The sequence below is a fragment of the Oculina patagonica genome, chromosome 1 (genome assembly GCF_052425735.1).
Source record: "Oculina patagonica isolate OP01 chromosome 1, crgOcupat, whole genome shotgun sequence".
Classification (NCBI taxonomy): domain Eukaryota; kingdom Metazoa; phylum Cnidaria; class Anthozoa; order Scleractinia; family Oculinidae; genus Oculina; species Oculina patagonica.
The window spans coordinates 19,263,884-19,278,806 of NC_135758.1; the positions used below are offsets into that span (position 1 = coordinate 19,263,884).

A 14,923-nucleotide genomic window follows, 5' to 3' on the forward strand; every position below is an offset into this window, starting at 1 on the left:
CTAAGCAACCATTTTCTGGCAAACAACCAGCCCCAGCTGCTAAACCGACTGCTGCCAAGCAGCGATCTGTTCGACAACAAGCCCCACCTGCTACTCCTACTACTGCCAAGCGACTGCCAGCCTCATCTTCCGTAAAGCAGCCAGCTCCTGCTACTAAAGTTACTGCAGCCAAGCAACCATCTCCTAACAAACCAGCCCCAACTACTACTCCTACTTCTGCTAAGCAACCATCTGCATCCTCTTCTATGATCAGTTCCCTCACATCTACAGATGAACCTACAACAATGACGCAACCATGCATCTTCACAACAGGCCACTTCTCATGAATTTGACAAAATGGATGTGAAAGAAATTAAAAGTTTTATTTCTGCTAGGGGTGTTCAAGTTTCCACTTACCGTAAATCTGAACTTATTCAGTTAGCCAAAGCTATCGCTAGTATGAACCTTCCAACTGACCCTGACTTTAAAAATGATTCCATTGATACATGTTTACTAAGACGCCTTACTTTACCAGCTGGACAAAAAATCCCTGATCCTTTTCAAATGGCATCATTGTCCAATGATTTTTCTCAACTACCTCCATTTGGACTGATGGACATTTTCAATCATTTAATTATGAGTAAAACAGATTATGACAAAGGCATGCTGTCATCCTGGCGCTCATTTGAAGAGTATAATCTGTGCTTAAATGGCCATATTCAGAGCCTTGGATTTAAATCTGTACAAGACCTTGATGGCAGTAGCTTCTTTGTGTTTGTAGCTGGGGTCATACCCACACAGAAGGAAAAAACCCAAGAAGGCGAGAAGCTTTACAGGTTCTGGTTTGTCCTGGATTCAAATGGGTCTGTGTACTCTGCATTCTGCAGGTGCAAGGGTGGAGCAGATCAAGGATGCAGACATTTAGGTACAACTTTGTTTGAATTAGATGATTTTCTGTCCAATCAAACAAAGTCTGTTACCTCTATGTCTGCTTATTGGAACCCTAAACCAGCGCCTACCCACAAACCAGTCCCTATTTCAGAAATGAAAATTTCCCATAGCACTGTTAAGAAGAAGAAAAGAAAAGTGACCCCCTGTGATGATTCATGGATTGATTCATTTGATCCCAGGCCCATAAAACATAGAGATGAAACAACTATTGAAGAAAAAATTGACTTTGCAAACAAACTCAGAAAAATAGATCCCTGCTCTGGTATTCTTGATTTTTTACCATCTTCAAATGACTTTGATGATATTGAGAACACTCCTTCACAGTCTGGACACAATATTTCACATCTGTATGTATCATCCCAAGCTAAAGACTATGTCAAGGCAAATCTTGATAAGCTTTCAGAAAACAATCTCTTTAATTTTGCTGAAGAATTTCTGAAAGCCTTGACATTTTCAGCCAATGACATAATGGAAATCAATCAAGCTACTGTGGGACAACACAGGAACAAAACTTGGCACGAGATGAGACACCTCCTAGTTACTGGTAAAAAAATTAAATCACTATATACAAGACAAAAGACTTTAGAAAAAAATCCTCTCACTGATGTATCACTTACTGTAAAGAATTTCACTGACCAAACAGAATTTGAAGAAAACAAGGTATATCCTGAAGCCATACAATATGGGATAAGAGAGGAAAACAATGCTAAATTTTACTACTACCCTTCAGTGGTAGAGTTTAAATGCCCATTTACAGGGAAAGACCTTGACCCAAAAATTGCATTTCTGCTTCCCAGCGTTGGTGGAAAAAAAAGATCAAGAGGGGAAGTATTTTCTTGATGAAAATCACATACATTATTTTCAAGTTCAGACTTGCATGGCTGTTTCAGGTTTCAAAACCTGTGATTTTGTTACATATACAAGTAAAGGAATATTTGTAGTTACAGTTAATTTTAATGCTAAATTTTGGGAAACTGTTGTGGCAACAGTTTTCAGGTTTTATTGTAAGCATATAGTCCCCTCTTTTCTTCTAGAAGCTTTTCATTGTTACAGTAATCAGACAAAGCAGTGAGCACATTGAAATCAAGAAGATCAAGACAATCAATAAATATATTTTTTTTAACTTATGCATTGTGCACCTTACTTTATACTTCTCTTACATAAGTTAGTTAAAGCAGCGCAAACAAACACAATTCTATCCAACATCGGCTTCATCAGAAGGTGTATAACTCCAGAGAGAATTCGAAATTGTTTCAATTTTAAAATGTTCCTTTCAACATGAGTACGCAATGAGGCCACACGACGAGTGTGTGTGGTCCCTTTTGCTGACAGGCGTACTCCTCTACAGTAGGCTGGAGAAACAAGGTACAGTCTTTTGAATGTAAGGAGATCCCGAATGAGAAAGCCCTTGTCAGCCATGACTGCATCCCCCTCCTCAAGCAGGTTCAGCAGTCCAGTTTGCTTTACTATTTCCTTGTCACTAATGGAGCCTGTCCATAGTTTTGGAATGAAAGTAATAACACCAGTCGGTGTTATTCCAACCAGTAACTTAAAGGTGTTTCAATGTTTGTAACTGCTCCATGTGATCTTTTGGCTAATAGGGACCTTTGGTTTTTGTATAAAAAGTTCTAGACAGTCAAGTATTATTCTTACATTTTGAAATCTTTTAAACCTCTTTGGAAGAGATTTTCTCAGTTCCGATCTTGAAGGCCATGGAACTAAGAAGGACAGCTCTTGGGACAAAAATGCTATCCAGGTATTGTAAATTCTAGACACTTGAGAAAGGTTAATTCCAAAAGTATCAGCAAGGAATTTAACATCGAAACCTTTTCTCGTTCTTACTAAAGTGAGAACAAATTGTTCCCATTTTGTCAGGACTCCGTCATTATTAGTCGTCGTCTTCTTTTTTTTAGCTGCTCGTTTTTTTGATGGCTTTTTGGTATTTTTACTACCCCTCCAGACACGTAAGTCAGTGGTCTTTGCTTGTAAAAATTCAAATAGTAAATCAAGCTTAGATCTTGTGACACCTGTGTAACGATAGCAGTTTTTGGGGCAAGTTGCTTGCTCAATGAAATAGTCCCTCTTCTCTTTCTTTGGACTTTTATACTCAGTCTGTGTGTCTATGTCGACTTTAGAAATAGGCTCAGTATCTGCAGAAGATGATGAGGAAGGATGTTCAAAGTCAACATTCTCTCCAAATTGTGACTCGTCGTCCACAAAAGGCACTTTCTTAGTTGGGACTTCATCTGCTCTATCACTTTCCTTTCGCTTTCTTGATTTTTTTCTTTGTTTTCAGTTGGCCTGACCTTTGGAGCAGGTCTTTTAGTTTTACTAACTGAGTCGTACCCTCTCATGTACAGTGTTGGTGTAGGACATTCAGAGGTTCTATACCCTTGCACAAAATGATTTGAGCAGACCTTTGTACTCTTTGTTACTTTAAATTGATCACGATTTATAGCTCTGGCCCACGACAAAACATCTTTTGTGCTCTTGGGCGAGTGGAATCTCAATATTCCAACGTGAGGAAGAATTTTTTGCTTCTCTGGGTACCTTCGATCGTTGTCACAACCCCACACAGCACAGTGATCGCCACCAGGCATATTCCCGATATTATTTGTATAACTGAGTTCAAAGATAACCAAAAACCAGTCTGCACACACGTAGTTACAACTGAATAGGGTTTATTGACTTATTTTCTCCCGATTTATGCCCAACTTTGGGATATTTCGAGAGCATTACGCGACAAAAATTTCACAATATTAATCTTACGCAAGCAACATGTTTATCGATAGATTTTATCACATATTTCGAGGTTATACAGACTAAAACTTACACTTCCCACGTACCAACATGGTCCAAATCCATTTCTGATAAAATAGCGGCGAAAAAGCGTCGAACTCCTTCAAAAATCGTCTTTTTGGACGTCAAAACAACTTTTCGCCATACATTTCCTTCGAGCGACTTGCTTTGTTTGCCCCCTAGCGATCCCAGAATCCTTTGCGCATAACAGAGGAATCCGATCAGTGGCAAATCATTCATTGCGCTAACTTAAGTGCAAATTTGATCTCAACCAAAGTCAACGTAAGTCAACGCAAGTCATGGCCAAACGGAGACGTAAGTGGATGCAAGTTTTTAACTTGCGTCCATTTGCGTTGCCGTTTGGTCAGGGCTTAATTACATATGGTGGGAAATGTCCTTTGCGTTATGTTAAACGAGTTTTATTTCTAGCTTGAAGTAAACAGATACAATCAAATAAATTTACTTCTCAGCAGTTGATCGCTGAAAATGCTTTGTTATGTTCCACACCTTTCAAAATGTTAACTAACTTCCTCAACAATTTGCTTATCAACAGTCATCAGGAATCATCCTCTCTGCAGGAATATTTCAAATATTTATTTATTTATATAGTGCACCATGAATGATCAATTGTCTAGATCATGGTGATATAAATTGTCAGTGGGCGTTACCGTGGTCAGACAGTGCTCAAGTGCTTAATGTATTGAATACAACCTCTATGGTAACCCTTATACGGCTCCTTTTTTGTGGGTGGGGGTGGCGATTTTCACCCTTGCATAAAAAAGTAAAACTGGTAACTGTCTTGAGTTCTTAAATATGTTTTATTTTTAGAAAACGTGATATTTCCATGGCAACGATAAACCTAAACCACGAAATCAGTAAAACTTGAATTTTCCGAGAATGAGATTTCACCCAAAAAAGAACTGCAAATAAAATGTATAAGGACAAAAACATTTTTGTACCAACTTTCATGGAAATTTCGCCATTATTTTCTTTTGCTTCAAAAATGCACTTTCACGAAATATAATACACATTGATTTTTGTATTTAAGCATAGTTTTGTATACGGTGAATTTGTAATTTGAAGTTTCAATTCAAACACCGTAAATTATGTATCCCTTCTCGAACGACTTTGACTCCCTGCTTTCTTTGTTCCAAGCTGATTTTACTTGGCTTCAAGTCACATTCTTCCACTGTGAAATCAATTACCAAAATTCAATTCTCTACAAGTACATGTTAAATAAATTTATGAATTTATTCATGACGGGCTTCGGGGTACAATAAATCTTTAATAAGCCATTTTATGACTTTCTCCATGTTGAGAGTTTATTCCCATTCTCTGGACGATTACTCACTGAGTGCGGTAAACCTTAAACAAGCTTTTGGTACTTGGTACTTTTATCACTTAAAAAATGCCTCTGAAAAGGTAAGCAAATCTTGTTGAAAACTAGCAAAAGTAACAGTTTCTTTTCCTTTGAATTCTAATATTGACACTGCGACAAAGGAATTGTGCAGGTTGATGGATGATGCTTTTGTTCTTGTCGTTGTGTAATTTTACGCCGCGGCGTTTCATTCTAAAGCTGGTGATACAGTAGTGACACAGTAGATACAGTAGCTACTAGTTGATTAACACAACGTTTACTCAACAAGTAAATATAGCCCTTGGAATGTAATCGTCAAACGTTCGGCAACATAAAGAATCAAACATCTAAGATATTCCTTGGAACCGTCTCGTCAGTCGCGTTCTTGTGTCTCATTTCTTACCCCGGCTGTGTGAGACGCGAGGACTTTGGTTTGAGGCAAATGAGACCATTTACAGTAATTTTGGGCATTTTAAGTCTCTCACATCTACCATCGAATCAGAATTTCAACATTAAGCGTTTTTAACTACATCTATTCCAGATCCAACTCTTACTAAACTGACTTTAAGTTTTGATTTCTTAGAAATGTTTGAGTTTTCATAAATATCTGGAAATCAGTTGTTGGCATAGATTTGAACAATAATAGGTCACTTTAAAAAGAGGATAGATATCAATGGTAGTTATGGAAACGATCATAGTCCTATCTAAAACGACACAATAGTTTCAAAACGAATGTCAAAGGAATGCACGGTCGTATCCTGATCGGGGTCACAATCGTATTGGTACCAGAACAAGCGATCGACATTCTAATGAAATTGGCTCGCGCAAAAATATACGGTGCAAAATGTCCTTTGTGTTATTTTGAACGAGTTCTAGTTCTAGCATCAAGTAAACAGTTACAATCAAGTAATTTTACTTCGCAGCAGTTGATCGCTGAAGGTGCATTGTTGTGTTCCACACCTTTCAAAATGTTGATTAAGTTCTTTAACAATTTGCTAATCAACAGTCATCAGTAATCATCCCTTCTGCAGGAATATATCAACCATTTTTAATTTGTTTAGTGCTCAGTGAATGCTGACTGCTGTATCGTCAGCTGAGTGATTGATTTATTCAAACAATAAGCAAATACGTCTTCCAAACAAACATCACTAAGGGCGCTTATATTGTTTACTTAAAAATCACTAGTTACTCGAAAAGATGTCTTTTATGCCATTCAAAGCTAGAATACAACTAAATTAATCACCTTGCCTTCCCCTAGGCTGAGATGGCTATATGTTTCAAAACAATGACTGTTAAAGTTCATTATTTTACGCCACACATAAAGTTTATTATTTTATGCCACACAAAGTTAAAATAGAATCGAAGTAATTAACTTGTTTTTCCCAAAATAAGGATAGTGAGAACTCGTTATTTACCTTACTCAGAAATATCACTTACCCAAGAGGATCTCGCATTTATGCCCTACAATAGTAAAACTTGTTAAGCTTAATGTTTAAGGCTAAATTTTGCAAAAAAATTCCCTACAAAGAGCTCTTTATTTTGTTTTCTCAGAAATAAGTTACTTAATACAATCTCGCATTCATCTCATGCAGAGCTTCAAAACAATTAATCAAGATCAGTACATAGGCAAAATATTTACTGAGACACCATGTGAAGACATTGTTACCGGCAATAAGAAGCTGTCAGTGAACAAACTGTTTGATCGATTGATTTGCTTATTTATTCATTTTTTATTTACAACTTGTACTCATAAAATCTTTCAGTTTACAAAACGATTTACTTCCTCGTGGGGAAGGCAATTTATAGTTGACTTACAAATAACTAATGGAAAGCTTTCAAATAAACGGAGTTTTAGATAATTTAGGTCATTGATTGTTTTTCTTCTAACTTCTTGCATTTATCCACCTGCACTGGTGACCGCTGGTTCTGTCGCACCTCCCACCTCCACCCCACTTGGTAAATTAAAAGAAACGCAAACTTATTATAATTTCTAGCGCTCAAAACTCAGTTGAAATAAACCTTGCATGCGTCTATTCGCCAATAAGAAAATCTTCACGTATTTCATTTTTTATTTTGCTGATGGAGACCATGCATTGTATGTTTCAGGATGTGTTTCGCAGCAGTAATCCCTTGTGCCCTGTTCCACTTCTTGGTCAACCCCGTAGAAGTCTTTGATGGTGGTGCATGCAAGGACAACAGAGAAGAATTTGGATTCGCTTTAGTTGGGCATGACTTGAGAACTATGCACGCTGACAATTTTGCTCGCTGCTACTTCCTATGCAGTCTGGAGGAAACATGCCAAAGTGTGACGTTTCTCTGGAATGACAAAGAATGTCAAATAAAGAACGAAACAAAGAGGTCGAGATCTGAAGATTTTGTGGAACATCCAGCTGCCACTTATATGGAGAATAACATTCGAGGTTTGTTCATTTAGCTACGGTTTTTCAACCGACAAGGGTCTCGGTAGTTTTCAACAGACAAATAACGTAACATTTTAACAGACAAAGTATTGACTTTAACTGATCCTCTCAACTTAGAGACGGCCATACCTTTAAGTGACAACTTCTGAAAGACAACTTATAACCGTCGGCCAAACGTTTAACCGACAACTTATAGGTAGCTAAACGTTCAACTGATACCTGATAAACGAACAAACTTTTAAGCACATCTGAAAAACCGCCAAACTACCTTTCGCATGGAACGCCAAGTAATATTGGTTTTCAACTGAGTCATAGCTGTATTTACCAATCCTGGTCTGTTATGCAACATCGCAATTAAGACTGTCCCGGGTTCATAAAACGAAGGAACTAACACGGGCCGGTTATCCTTCAAAATGTGATTTGTTTGCGAATGTAGCGATTAGATGCAAGACTGCAGATTGCGTGATAAAGCAACGAACTTGTACGCCTCAATTTTCCTGCTTTAATTAATTTAATGAATAATTCTCTGCTCTTGTTTCTTGCAGCAAAGAAAGGTTCAAAATCCTCAGTTCCAGGCTCCTCTTGTAAAGATATTTTGATAAGCGGTGACTCTGAGGGAGATGGTGAGTACTGGATCGACCCTGCCGCCTCAGGGGACCCCTTCACAGTGTTCTGTGACATGACAACTGATCAAGGTGCGTTAATCCGATATCATTTTCTATTTCTCAATGTCCTCCTCGACATTTCTTTTATTTATTTTTAACCTCTTTTACATCATTAGAACACACTCAAGCAGTTAAGTTATAAAAAATGGTAACAGCCTCAGTGAATAACTGGCGTGACGTCGTGTTGGCAAACAATCTCTCAATTCGCTCTGACGATGATTACCTTTTTAACTTGCTGTGCAGTTAGGCCCTTCATGAAAAGGTGTCAAACTCAGATAAATAGAACACATGTCACCAACGACAATGAAAGTTTTAAACTGCTTTAGTTTTTGGATTCAGTCACAAGCAGCCTGGTTCGAGCCATAACAGGGGTCTTTTGTTGTATTCTTGGGCAAGACCTTTACCTTGTTACATTTTTCTTTCAGGTGGATGGACACTCATCAGTCGTTTCCGCATGAATGATGCAAATTCTCTAGATGATCCGCCTTTTAATTCCGATTATTACAGAGTGATTCTTCCTAAATACAATTCCAATTTCCACTATTTAGTGCGAAATGGTTTTAATCAGTTGAAAATCGACATGGGCTTCACTCAGATCCGGTTTTACTGTTTTAAAAAGAAGAGAGGCCGAGTGTTTCACATCATGACCAACAAAGATACCAAGGGAGCTAACGTAGTGAAGTTTTTCACCGATTCTGACACGGTGCCTGAAGCTTGTGGCTCTTTCACGAGTTTTCCAGATGACAACTCAACTCTGGCCAACAACTGTGGTAGCTGGGGTTCTCCGACTACAAACCGATGGGGGCATGAAGGTTTTCTTAATGATAAACGCATCTATTCAAGACCACTTTTGTGGGAAGACAAACATTACTATGCAATAAAAGGTAACCCTCCGACCTGTGACGACGATTTGAATATACTCGGCATGACCCTGGGTGACACGTGGAAGATTTTTGTACGTTAAGGAAATTGGTTTCATTTCTATACACTATAGAGCAGCTTTTATTTGAGTACAGTAAAAACCCGCGAGTAAGAACCTAACATTTAAGAACCTGTTCGGCTAAAATTTGAAAATTAGACCCTCTTTTTACAGTTTAAGAACCTATTTAGCCTAAAATTTGGAAACAGGTTCTGATTTTTTAGAATTGATTAAAAATGTTTAATTTTGGGAAAATAAATCTGGACAAGGCATTACTGTACATGTGCAGTGTATATAATGTTATGTTCTGAATGATTAGTGCTTCATTTTTTACACTTATGTGGTATGCAAATTTTATATATGCATTACAAGGAATAGGCCGAATACCACTAAAAGTTCTATTAGCAACAATATAAATTTTCTTGAGAAAATAAGAACCTATTAACATTAAGAACCTAAATTGCCTTAATTTGTGTTAACCTGGAAAAATTAGGTTCTTACGCGCGAATTTTTACTGTATCGAAAATAATTGTGACCCTTCACGGGAAAACAGAGACAAAGGTGATAGCACGCTCACAACACGCTAACATAGCACGCTCAGTGTGTCCAGGTTTTGCATTACTGCGCTTAGTAATTGCTTTAAAACACTCATGCCACTTTCTCAGCCAATCAGAAGTAAAATCAAAGCCAATCTTGGCTCGTTTGCAAACGTTTCCCCGCGCTTCGCGCAGGCTACGAGTTTTGATTGCTCCAATCAGATTGTCTGTGTCTTTTGTGATTGGCCAGTTTTGGTTTTACGACACTTTGAAAAAACCGTTCTGTGAAGGTCGATCTTGCAATCTGGCTCACTGATAGTCATTAGTGCACACTTTATGAGCGATCTTCAGCTAAGTGATTGATTTAATTTTTAGTGATTCTCGATCTTTATTGAGAGTTTCATACAAAGAAAGTTTTGATGCTTATATCTTTTTAGGTATTTTAGGCATTTTTTCGATTGAGTTCTATGCACCTTTTGGCGAGTCAAGGATAATTAGAAAGTTTAGAATACCCGGCCACTTTGGAACGTTATTAATCTACTACTCCCGTGGTCCCGCAGAGGGGAACAACACAATTCTAAGCCAGCTTCAACAGACCTGCACTCTCAAAAAAGTGAGGCTAGTGAAGCAAATGCTCCCGCAGTCCCGCAGTCCGAAGTCGAAGCCCTTCCTAGCACTTCTCAAAGGACAACATATACACACGGGTATTGTACTTACACACCGTGTTTCTTTCTCTGTGATGTCAGCTGGTTATTTTGCCCGTAAGCTTGTTATGACTTGTAATGTAAATTATGACGGAAGCGGGACTGTGGGAGCATCATTTGAAGATGCATATTAAGTGGCTGAGCATTCTATAGTTTAACCAATCTGACAGGTTACGTTTATTATCCAACGTTTTTTCTTTTCCGCAAACTTGACTATGCACTGTTTATGGTGTTCTTTTGCGTTGCCAGTAGGACTAAGAGAACTACATGGGAAAAATATTTAACAATTATCCTGCGAAATCGCGCGGAATATCGCCTGATACTTAGCCGACGAGGCCGTAGGCCGAGATGGCTAAAATCAGACGATATTCCGCAAGATTGAGCAGGATAATTGATTTATTATTCAACAAATTGTCAACGAAACACATCTTCCACATAGAAAAACTGTTATTATGCAGCGCTTTACAATATTTCAGACGAATCTTCGCATCCTACGAATATCGCAGGATATCTGTTATGTACGAATGGCAGATATCGTTAACATTTTGACCATATATGGGCAGCGCGCGCATGTGTTGAATAATAACATGAGATATTTGTACTCGTTTTGTGCATTATTTGTACTCCACTATACGGAATTGGATAATAATATATGACAACACTGACTTCAATGGTTATAATTAAGTTGACGCACGGCTTCTGATTTATTAAGGTGGCAATGTGCTACACTTGAACAAACTGTTTATACAATGTGTAAACTATGAGTACAAAACATAGCTTAGACTACGCTGATCAAGTTAATACTTTTTTCACGAGAAATACAAAGTACAAATATGGACATGAAGTTATGTTAAGAGCGGAAGTCGAATGGCGGCGTTTTCCCCTGTTGTTGCAGTGAGTTAATTGTCGTTATTATACGAGGAGTCCGGCTTTTCATATTGCAGAATTCGTAGCCAGGAACGCATGGAATGAAAGTGTGTGAGGGAGGGGGGAAGTGTTCTAAAATTTTCAAGGTAGAAAGGAACACGATTCTCTGGGATAAAAATACAAAAAGCGAGTTTATGGAATTTAGTACTTTCTAATTTTGACGGGTGAAAATTACTGAAAGTGTAAAAAATGCACTGGTTTTTACACTTATTTGCTGGACAACTTCAACATCAGTTTTAATAGATTGTTTGTTTCCATGAAAAACATTAAAAAACTATCAGGATTGTTTTATCAAAATTATAGCTTCATGCAGTGTAGCGTTTATTACGAGCGAGTAATTACGAAAATATTTGCGTAATAATACAGTTTCAGTAAGTTTTGGAATCGTGTTGTAATATAAGTAGTGTAATGAATCTGTATAAGTACTGTAAGTAGTTTGCATTTTAAGTAGTGTAACTGTATTAGTACTGTAAGTAATGTAAGTATTTGGATTAGTTTAGTAAGCAGCGTAAAGTATCTGTGTTGCATTGTATAAAGTGTTAGTAGCTGTGTTAGTAGCAGTGTTAGCATATTGTAAGCAGTGCAAATAGTTGTATTTTGAGTAGTTTAAGTAGCTCTATTGTAATTTAATGAGTGGAAAGAAGCTGTATTAGTTTTGTAAGTTTTGTAAGCGAATTTAATGTAAAAAAGTATACAGCCGCCATGTTACAAAGATGGCGGCCATAGAATTGTATAATCAGTTAAGTAGCTGCAACCATTAATGTAATTTGCTTTCACTTGAGATTATTTTAGATATCACTTCTAAATTATTATCATCCACGTCTGAAAATTGAAAAATGCGATAAAAATATCCGTTTTGTGACGGTTACGAAACACGTTCATCCAGGACATTTGATTAAGTCTCATGTTCTATACACTATACTGTCAAATACACGAATCATTTTCCATAGGTTTAAGCGATTCGAACAAGTGTTTATTTTGTGGAACCTATATGAAAGGTTTGTACCACCTCTTCTTTAGCTGCTCCTTTATGCGGGCTCCTGGAAGAGATTTACAGTCCGGTGGCTTGATGTTACCGGTGAAAATTTAACTCTGTCTCTAAAAGACATCATAATTGGCTTACCTCATAGGAAAGTTTTATCAAATCACTTGATAATTCTAGGTAAGATAACTATTTGGAGAAAACAAAAAATAAGAACTCTCCAATGTTTAAAGGAGGATTGCTATAAAAAACCGAAAGCTTCGCGATTTTCAGATAAGATGGGAGGTTCTGTTGAAATTTATGTTAGTTTATTTCAAGGGAAGAAATGGAAGTCCGCTTGATAAATTTAAGTCACATAGTTTTTAATTAGTAGTTAGTTTAAGGGAGTCAATTGGGCATCTGCATGGTCTGTATGTGTCACTGTGTGGTGCAGACAAAAAGTGTAAGTATTGAATGCAACTAATGTAAGTCTAAGTATCGTATTGTAAGCAGAGTAATGTAAGAGTCTTTTATTTTAGGTAGCGTTGCGTATTGTAAAGTGGTGTTATTAGTGTAAGTACTGTGATGCTAGTAATGCTTTGTAAGTAGTTTTTCATACTGTAATGTAAGTATTGTAATTTGTATGTGACTTGCAATAAAAGTCTCATTTTCCATGTAAATTCGTCGTTTGCAAAACGACCTCGAGTTTTCCCCCCCCCCCTCCCCAAAGGAAACTTATAATCAATTAACCCATTGGCTGCTTAACCTGTCCAAAGACGTGATGAAGAACCATGGTCCTTATAACACTTGTGACGTCATCGCTTTTCACGACATAAGATGATTTTCATGGTTGACCTTGTGAAGTTGCATTCGGCTGTAACATTATTAATTGTAAAATGTTGACTTTCCTTGACGTCTAGCTGGAAACTTTTCAACGCGCACAAAGGCGACAGAAATGCCAACAAAAAGGACAAAAGAAAGTGAGGGAAAAAGAAGGAAAGAACGCCAAATGAACGAAAAGCCTAACCTACTGTATTTTTCTTTCGCTCAAAATAGTTTGCTTTCTGTGCCTGTTCCAGATGATAGTCACAAGGCAACCTGAGCGCAGGGGGGGGGGGGGGGGGGGGGTTGTCATCTTATCGTACTCCAACGAACGTTAAGGTTAACGCCGGCTGCGTTTATGTTAGACAAATTTAGAAGTTTTCAGCGAGCATGAAATTCAGGGATTGTGTAGTGTAACGACCAATTGCTACTGTGAAAATTTTGGAGAAAAATAATTGAAGAGTTTTGAAATAATCGCTTTTTTCACGAAGTAGCCTTAGAAATGGTAAATAAAGCTCAACATTGAGCTTCACTGTGATTTATATATTTTCTTATATTTTTTTCGAAATCGCGTAAGTCTACCTTCTTCTAATAGTTTGGATATCGTACATATTGGACATTTGTTAAAGGAATGATGGCTAAAGAATTTCATTCATAAACTTAAAAAAGTAGCAAATTTCTTTATATGAAGTCTTATCGTTATTTTACGCATAAATTATACCATCTCAAAAAAAATGTAGATTTTGATGAAACCCCGCACAGCTGAAGGCAAATACCCAAGGTACACGTAGCTTGGTGGATCTCAAGAGAAAATGCGGTTATAGGCTAAAATTCGATTGTAAGCTCAAATTTGTGTGACGTCACTGTCACGTGATATTCATTCTGATTTCGAAAATATTTAACAACAACAACAACAACAATACACGCTTTATTACCAAAAGAAAAAATAAGTTTTACAATTCAAACATATATTAAAACAATAATCGGTAAATTTACTCAAAATAACTAAAAAGCTAATCGAGCTGAAAAAAAATTATATCTTATTGCAGTTCAGTCTGTGAGTAATTCATGTGATATAATAGATATGTCATTGGCTTTAGCCTCCACAGGTGTGACAGGTTCAAAGTTGGTAGGTATCGCTAGAGAAATACTGGGTCGAGCCACCTTTCTTTATCAAATTCTAGTTGACAGTCAACTAAGTACTTCACTTACCCACGCCAACTAGAAACTATTATTTTATCCCTTATCAGTTAAACGAGGGCAAGCAGTTTTAACTTAAGGTGGCTCGACTGGACTTTTTAGGCGTTACACCGCTCAAGTTTGAGATTTAGCTACGTCACCATTAACAGAAGGTCCCAATGTGGTGGTGGCTTTTAAGTTTAACGGTTAAAATTTTGGCTGTTTTACGACTAACGATTAATTTATTTCTATTACGGTTAACAGAAGTTAAAAATTAATTTCCATTGTTTTTAAAAGTTAAAATTAATTTCCCTTGTTAAGAAACATATTTTAGTCCTTAGTCTGTTTTATTAAAACTTTACTTAAACTTACTGACCGTTTTTTACGGTTAAAATATTTTACGGCTAACGGTTAAAATTTTCCAATTTTTACGCCTTACGGCTAAATTTTTGGCCGTTTTACGGCTGTCGGTTAACCCCATTGAGACCCTCTTAACAACGCTATCGAAAAAAGATTACAACAGCTGTATAAGATAAAGATGAACATTCGTTATGACTAGTGGTTTTATTAACATCGGAGTTGCCATAGAAACGAAATGACGTTCACTTTCCCTCGTATCCCTCTGCACCAGGAATTTTTTCGGAAATTGCTTAACGGACTTTGTACCTCACATAGCCGCCTCAATGTTGGCAAAGTTTGAACAA

General features: G+C 37.2%; 1 protein-coding gene across 2 annotated transcripts in view; it reads left to right on the forward strand.

The window, feature by feature from the left end:
* LOC144660773 (fibrinogen-like protein A) overlaps positions 1-12,375 on the forward strand; it is a 40,765-nt gene extending 28,390 nt beyond the window's left edge. The window contains exons 1-4 of one of the 2 annotated variants that reach the window (XM_078521502.1): positions 5,057-5,151; positions 7,193-7,506; positions 8,052-8,201; positions 8,597-12,375. In XM_078521502.1, the coding sequence (XP_078377628.1) occupies positions 5,138-5,151; positions 7,193-7,506; positions 8,052-8,201; positions 8,597-9,135 (1,017 nt within the window). In that variant the 5' untranslated portion in view covers positions 5,057-5,137 and the 3' untranslated portion in view covers positions 9,136-12,375. Of the gene's footprint in view, positions 1-5,056; positions 5,152-7,192; positions 7,507-8,051; positions 8,202-8,596 lie in introns of those variants that run through there. The other variant, XM_078521509.1, reaches the window with a different exon arrangement.
* Positions 12,376-14,923: the final 2,548 nt, after the last annotated feature.